We start from the raw sequence: 7,274 nt of genomic DNA, 5'->3' as shown, positions 1-7,274 counted from the left end.
TCGTTTGATCATTTAAAGCGCGTTATAAATGCTTTTATTATGTCAAGTTTGGATTACTGTAATTCGCTGTATTTGGGGATTCCCACTGTTCTGTTGAATCGTCTTCAAGTATTACAAAACGCAGCAATCAGATTGCTGACTGGGACCAAGAAACAGGTCAGTGTTTAACCCAATCCTAGCTTCATTGCATTGGCTGTCGGTTAATTTTAGAGTTCAATTTAAGGTTTTACTTTGTTTTTAAAGCCTTGCATGATCTAGCTCCTAAATACATTTCGGACATGATCCAGTTTTATTCTCCGGCACGGCCATTGAGGTCATCTAAAAAATGTTTGTTAAAGGTCCCAAAATCCTGCTTAAAGTCAAAAGGAGATTGTGTCTTTTCAACTGCAGCACCTCGCCTCTGGAATGACCTGCCACTGGAAATTAGATGTTGTACATCATTCGGTCATTTTGAAACACTTTTAAGGGGGCACTTACTTGCCAGGGCATTTGATGTGAGATAGCTGGTGTATATCTGATGCTCTTGTTTGTTTAAGTCATGCTATTTTATATTCTTGCTGTTTTAGTTTTGGTTAAATGTTGTTTTATTGGAAAGCACTTTGGCCAACATGAGTTGCTTTTAAATGTGCTATAAAAAATAATAAACAATACAATACTCCACATCCCTGAGGAGCACCAGTGCTGTTGTGGTTGTGTTGGGATGGCCTTGCATAAGTCCCTGATTTGTCCAGATGTTGTTGGATGTAGTTCAGTCCCATCATCCACGGACCTGTTTGCTCAGTAAAGCTGTTTGCTTTCAAACTACTTCATGACCACAGATGTTAAAGCAACAGGTAGTCATTGAGTCCTGTGATTGGGTTTCTTTGGGATGGGGATGATGGTGGAGTGTCTGAAGCAGGGAGGGACTTTGCACAGCTCCAGTGATCTGCTCAAGACCTGTAAAGTATGTGGAGTCCTGCAATAATACGAAGGCAACCAGTAGACCACAAGCATGGAAGTGACCAATACAATGAGGAATAGGCATAAAATATTATGAAAAATATACCTTTATAATTCTACTGCTGCTTTTGGAACATGAATGTTCTTGAATATTGATTCTTTAAGAAAACACTAAAACAAACAGGAATGAACACATATTAAATGAACGTAAACCGTTGCTTTAATCATTACAACATATTATAGAATGGAAAACTTAGTGTGAAAACACATTTCTGTAGTTCCCTCAGGTATGAGGTTTGTATTCTCAAGAGAACACAGTGTAGCAACCTGGAAATAGTTGGGTTTGGTTACAGCAACACTGGCAGAGAGAGAGAGATTATTAGAAAGCCTTCAGTGACATATGGATTGTTTACCAAACCTACAAGATGTAATATCTGACTTTAATGGAAGGAATAATCGTAAATTAATTATTCGCTTTAATTTTAGAGCTATTTTTCGCTTATATTAACAGGAAATGTTGGTCTTTTGCCACAATAAAAGCGGTTACCTAACAAATCAAGTTTCCACCTGAATCAGGTAAGACACAATTTTGTTTATTCGGTTCTTTAATCATCAAATATAACATTGAGTGAGTTCAACCAAAAATAAAGAGTCATGTAGACTACTTATGTGATACTTCTGTTATTAATTGTCTGTTTTGAAGTTTGACAGCTATAGTTACTGTTGCATGGCAAAATTTGTGAAACGATTCTTCAAACAATTATATTTTCATGTTCCATGAAAAAAAATAACAGCATGAGGGTAAATAAATAATGACAGGATTTTTATGGACTATCACTTTAAATCAATTCTGTTTACATGGTCTAGTGAAAGTCTAGTCAGATGAATTTAATAATAATAATAATAATATAATTTATATTAATATCTTAATGTGATAAGTCATATTATTTGTAGTATAAGTTTTATAATATATAATTACATATATATATATATATATATTTTTTTTTCTTCATTCAAATGCTTCTATTGACTTGCACATATGACATAAAATGGTCGATTTACAATCCAATAAAAGTCTTAAAATAAAACTAAACTTTTTATCGCGCACTTTGTGTCATCTGAAAATAGTGCGTTGAGAAATTAACTTGTAACCCAATTTATGCGGTTATATGTGCTTTTATTAATTATTTTTAGTAGCTTATGACGACTGCTGACATGATAGGCCAGGCCTATTGGATAATTTAGGCTATGAACGACATTTACAAAAAAACTTAAATCTGCTTTGTTTTACTTCTGTTATTGTTGCATTTTAAGGATGTGGAAGAGCAGTTCGAGATGTGTTTGTCATGGAGACGGAGCCGGGTATCGTTAAGGAATGACAGACTGAATCTCTCCGGTGCGTTTCTACTCAAACCCGAGCGGAATAAACTCGGACAACCGTGACGGATCGTCTACAGATAGCAGTATTACATGTCCAACTTCACTAACGCTTCAGTATGTCGGTGAACGGGATTCAGGACGGTCCGGTTACCTTGGCGGAGACGCGCACGGGCGGAGGCGCGCACGAGATGACGGGGCGTTGGACAGGTCTGTCTCTGCCGCGTTTCGTGCGTCTTAAGTTTACACCGGAGTCTCTGGAGAAAGTTTATCAGACGTATTTTCTGCGGCAGCGGCAGGAGACGTTGCTGGTGCTGATCGTGTTCGCGGCTCTCTTTAACGGTTATGTCATCATCATGTGCGCGGTGGTTTACTCTCAGGATAAACTGAAGACGCTCGCGGTGGCAGCAGGCGGGCTGGCCTCGGATATTCTGCTCTACATTTTGTGCCGGTTGCGTTTGCTGCCGGAGTCCGTGTCCCGGAGCCTCGTGCCGTACGCGCTCTGGCTGCTCATCACGGTCCACGTGCTCTGTTACTTCAGTTTGAACTTCGCGGGATTTTACGCGGCCGGTGACACTGTCGGATGGCAGACATTCTTCCTCTTCTCCTTCTTTCTCACGCTCCCGCTGCCGCTCTCACCCATCTCGCTCCTGAGCGCGCTCTCGTGCTGCGCGCACACGCTGCTGCTGGGATTCACTATTGCGCAGAGACACCAAGACAAATTGCATTTAACAGTGCTGATCAGACAGGTGACACACACACACACACACACACACACACACACACACTTACTCTCTTTTATCGGTTGCCAAATACTATAGTAAGTTACTTTAAATATATTTTATACCATTTTCAAATATCATGGTATCATTTGGGGTTTATTTATTTTGGACATGGCACCATGGTAGGCTACATGAATATTGTTACCATAATATCATCACTACTACAGTACACGCACACACACGCACACACACACACACACACACACACACAAAAGCTTCATGTGGTAACAGATAAATTACATTAAATAATGATATTGATTGATAATATCTATAATAATATTTGGATTTTACATACTATTTTTAGAAATTGATTTATTCAGCAGGGGTGCATTAAATTAATCAAAAGTGACAGTATAGACATTTCTAATGGTGCACAAAATGTATATTTTAAATAAATGCTTAATTAAACAAAAACAATATCACCACAACAATATTAAGCAGCACAATTATTTTCAACAATAATAATAACTGTTTCTGACCAGCAAATCAGCATATTAGAATGATTTCTGAAGATCATGTGACACTGAAGACTGGAGTAATGATGCTGAAAATCCAGCTTTGATCACAAGAATAAATTACATTTGAAAATATATTAAAATAGAAAATATTTATATTTAATTGTAATAATATTTCACAATAATAGTGTTTTTATTTTATTATTTTAATCAAATAAATGCAGCCTTAGTGACTTCTTTCAAACATTGAAAAATCCTACTGTCCCCCAAACCTTTGATATAAAGTAGTGCAAATTAAGTGTTTATATTTAACCAAACCCTTAATAACAGTACTGCAGTGGTACCATGGGTTGATCTCTAAAACTGTAATGCATGACAGAGAGAGGGTCACATGTTTCATGTCATGCACGTGGAGGCGGAGCTTACAGAAGAATCTGATATGATGATTTTACATTGACGCCATGAGACAAACTCAACCACAACTCAAAATAATCACTCAGACATCTATTTTCCATGTGGAAATATAAAAGCACTGGAGTTGCTATTCAAGCAAAAGTGACACGAGTATGTTGTTTCTCATAGCTGGTGGCGAATCTGATGCTGTATTTTGCTGCCATGTTGGTGGGCGTGATGTCATATTTCATGGCCGACCGTATGTACCGCACAGCGTTCCTAGAGGCTAAACAATCTCTGGAAGTCAGTCTTACGCTGAAGGAACAGAGCCAACAGCAGGTACACACACAAATGCATTTCCAAATTCAAATTTTCTCTTTAATGAAAAAGGCTTTTAAGTGCACCGGATGCTTTTTGTAGGGATTTTGTGCCATTGTTTGAGTGTGTGAATAATGAACGTACTGAGATGCTCTAATTGGGCTCAGTGGTGTAGCTCTGCTCTGGGGCCCTTGTGTCCTGTTACCTGTTATTGCCACATCTGAGAAGAACTAGAGACAAGGACACACTTTACACACACACACACACACACACACACACACACACACACACACACAGCAGGTTGTGTTCTGTTGTCACTCTTATTGCAGTAATGAAGTCAGTCCCCAGGCTGCTATTATTGTGACAGCAGCAACAATAAAGACCCAAGAGTCCAAATTTGTCATCACACATTATTTTATGTTGGTCACACAGTATGCACTAGTTTTAAGATCTGTTTTATGCATAAAAAATATCTCACTAAAGTGCAATACAGACATTATAGGATCTGCATAAAGGCTGGTATATTTACTAAACAATTTATTTAAAATCTTATTTAAAGACTTATGTATTCATTAAATGACTTATTTAAGAGCTACATAAAGACTTAAATAATTATTTAATAATTTATTTAACAGTTTCATAAAGACTTACATTTATTCAATTATTTAACAGCTGTATTAAGACATATATTTATTAAATGACTGAACAGTTGCAAAATGAATTGAAGTGCTACATGAAGAAAATATGTATTAATTATTTTAAGAGCTGCATAAAGACTTATATTATAAATGACTTATTTAACAGCTGCATAAGATGTATATATTAAGTTGTTTATTTAATAGCTGCATTAAAACTACATATTTATAAAATTATATATTTAACAGCTGCATAAAGACTTACTTATTTACTCATATATATTTACTGAATCATTTAAGAGCTAAATAAAGACTTATATATTTATTAAATAGTCGTGGCCTAATGGTTAGAGAGTCAGACTCGCAGTCGAAAGGTTGTGAGTTCGAGTCTTGGGCTGGCAGGAATTGTGGGTGGGAGGAGTGCATGTACAGTGCTCTCTCCACCCTCAATACCATGATCTAGGTGCCCTTGAGCAAGGCATTGAACTCCCAACTTCTCCCCGGGTGCCGCAGCATAAATGGCTGCCCACTGCTCTGGGTGTGTGTTCACAGTGTGTGTGTGTGTTCACTGCTCTGTGTGTGTGCACTTTGGATGGGTTAAATGCAGAGCAAGAATTCTGAGTATGGGTCACCATACTTGGCTGAATGTCACGTCACACTTTAAACTATTTATTTATTTATATATATCTTACTCCATTTATCTTGACAACATGTGCCATATAAGATACTAAAAGTGTTTGCTATTTTGTGTTAATTTACTGCCAGCATCTCTTTCTGTCCTTCCTGCTCATGTTCTCACATGGTCTTCAGAGACCCTATCAATCCCAGAATGCTAGAGCAACAGTGGGGGCTTCTGTGAGTTGAGTGCATCCAACCAATCAGAGTGCAGCTGACAGGTTTAACTCACTATGGCAACGGCAGCAAGAGACAAATGCGCCCTGCAATCAAACTCCCGAAATCCCACATCACTCTTCTGTTCGTGAACTAGAGTGATACTTTTGAATCTAGCAAAGTCCACTCTATCTAATTAATAATCATGAACTGAGACATTGCAATTCTTTATTTTTTATTATCATATTGATGATAAAAGTGCATAATCAATCACAACCTTGTATACCTTGTATTTTTATATATATATGTTTTTGTGTATGTATAGGAGGAGTTGCTGTTGTCCATCTTACCGAAGCACATAGCAGATGAGATGCTGCAGGGCATGAAGAAAGGAGCCAATCAGAAATCAGATGCTCAGCAGTTCAACACCATGTACATGTACCGCCACGAAAACGTCAGGTAAAACCCTCTAACTGTCCTCCACTCATAGTCACTCCATTATCGTTGTCCTGTCTTCATTTATTATTATTAAGTGGATCTTAATTCTGATTCACCCCAGTGATTCTTTTGAATCTGTTTAACCAAAAGATTCACTCATATTTGTCCATTGACTCATTCAGGATATATCTGCATATTTGTTAGTCATAAATAAATGTAAAGTGTTTGTATGTATCTATAATCAATAAAACCAATTTCTTTCAATCTCATAAATTTTTATACTTTTTATAAATTTTTTAGTTTTCTTTTACATTTTAGTAAAAAAAAAAAGTAATTAATTAGTTATATATTTTTTAATTCCGTTTTAGTTATTTTAGTTCATCAAGAAAAACTAAAAGAAAATGATATATGTTGCCTTGGCCTTTTTATTTTTTTTTTTATATTTTATTTTGCTTCAAGTAACAAATTTTGTTTATGTTTTTAGCTTTAGTAAACCTGGTTTTTACTAACTTGTTCCTATAGCCATATTTTAACCATGTTCGTACTTGTTTACTGAATCCATTTAATTGTTTTCACAATAAACAGATTTGTGCTGATTCTAAGACATTTTAATAAATGCATTTTGAAAATGCGATGATTTAAAATAATATACATACAAATTACATACATACAAAATGCATGCAAATTGTTAATAATAAAATTACTTGATTTCTTTTTTTTATGCAGAAATCTTACCTTTTTTCCTTTCTTACCTCTGTTTATGCATGACTTAAAAATATGCCTCACATTATGTTCATTTCTTTATGTTAAAATTGTGTAAACTAAATAGATGGACAGTTTATATGCAAATCAAATACATAAATTATGTTTATGAGTGTAGACCTTCCTGTATTTACATCATCAAACCAGTAGATGGCAAGTGACATTACAGGTTGTCATTTCCTGTTGCCTTTAAACAAAGCTTCAAACCCTTCAAACAGATGGAAGTATTGATCTAACATCTCTACTCTCTCTGCAGTATCCTTTTCGCAGACATCGTAGGTTTTACACAACTGTCATCTGCCGTGACCCCCAAAGGACTTGTGAAATTACTCAACGAGCTCTTT

At 36.2% G+C, this 7,274-nt stretch overlaps 1 protein-coding gene across 3 annotated transcripts in view; it reads left to right on the top strand.

Annotated features, from left to right (window-relative positions):
- Positions 1–1,385: 1,385 nt before the first annotated feature.
- Positions 1,386–7,274, top strand: part of LOC132092138 (adenylate cyclase type 3-like) — a 14,305-nt gene continuing 8,416 nt past the window's right edge. The window contains exons 1-5 of one of the 3 annotated variants that reach the window (XM_059498229.1): positions 1,386–1,515; positions 2,254–3,065; positions 4,136–4,285; positions 6,056–6,189; positions 7,187–7,274. The exon at positions 7,187–7,274 is cut by the window's right edge and continues 24 nt beyond it. In XM_059498229.1, coding sequence (XP_059354212.1) covers positions 2,436–3,065; positions 4,136–4,285; positions 6,056–6,189; positions 7,187–7,274 — 1,002 coding nt within the window. In that variant the 5' untranslated portion in view covers positions 1,386–1,515; positions 2,254–2,435. Of the gene's footprint in view, positions 1,516–2,208; positions 3,066–4,135; positions 4,286–6,055; positions 6,190–7,186 lie in introns of those variants that run through there. The other 2 variants (XM_059498230.1, XM_059498231.1) reach the window with 2 other exon arrangements.

Source organism: Carassius carassius, chromosome 18, assembly GCF_963082965.1.
Source record: "Carassius carassius chromosome 18, fCarCar2.1, whole genome shotgun sequence".
Lineage (NCBI taxonomy): Eukaryota > Metazoa > Chordata > Actinopteri > Cypriniformes > Cyprinidae > Carassius > Carassius carassius.
The sequence above is the reverse complement of the archived record's forward strand: the minus strand, read 5'-3'. Positions and strand labels throughout refer to the sequence as shown.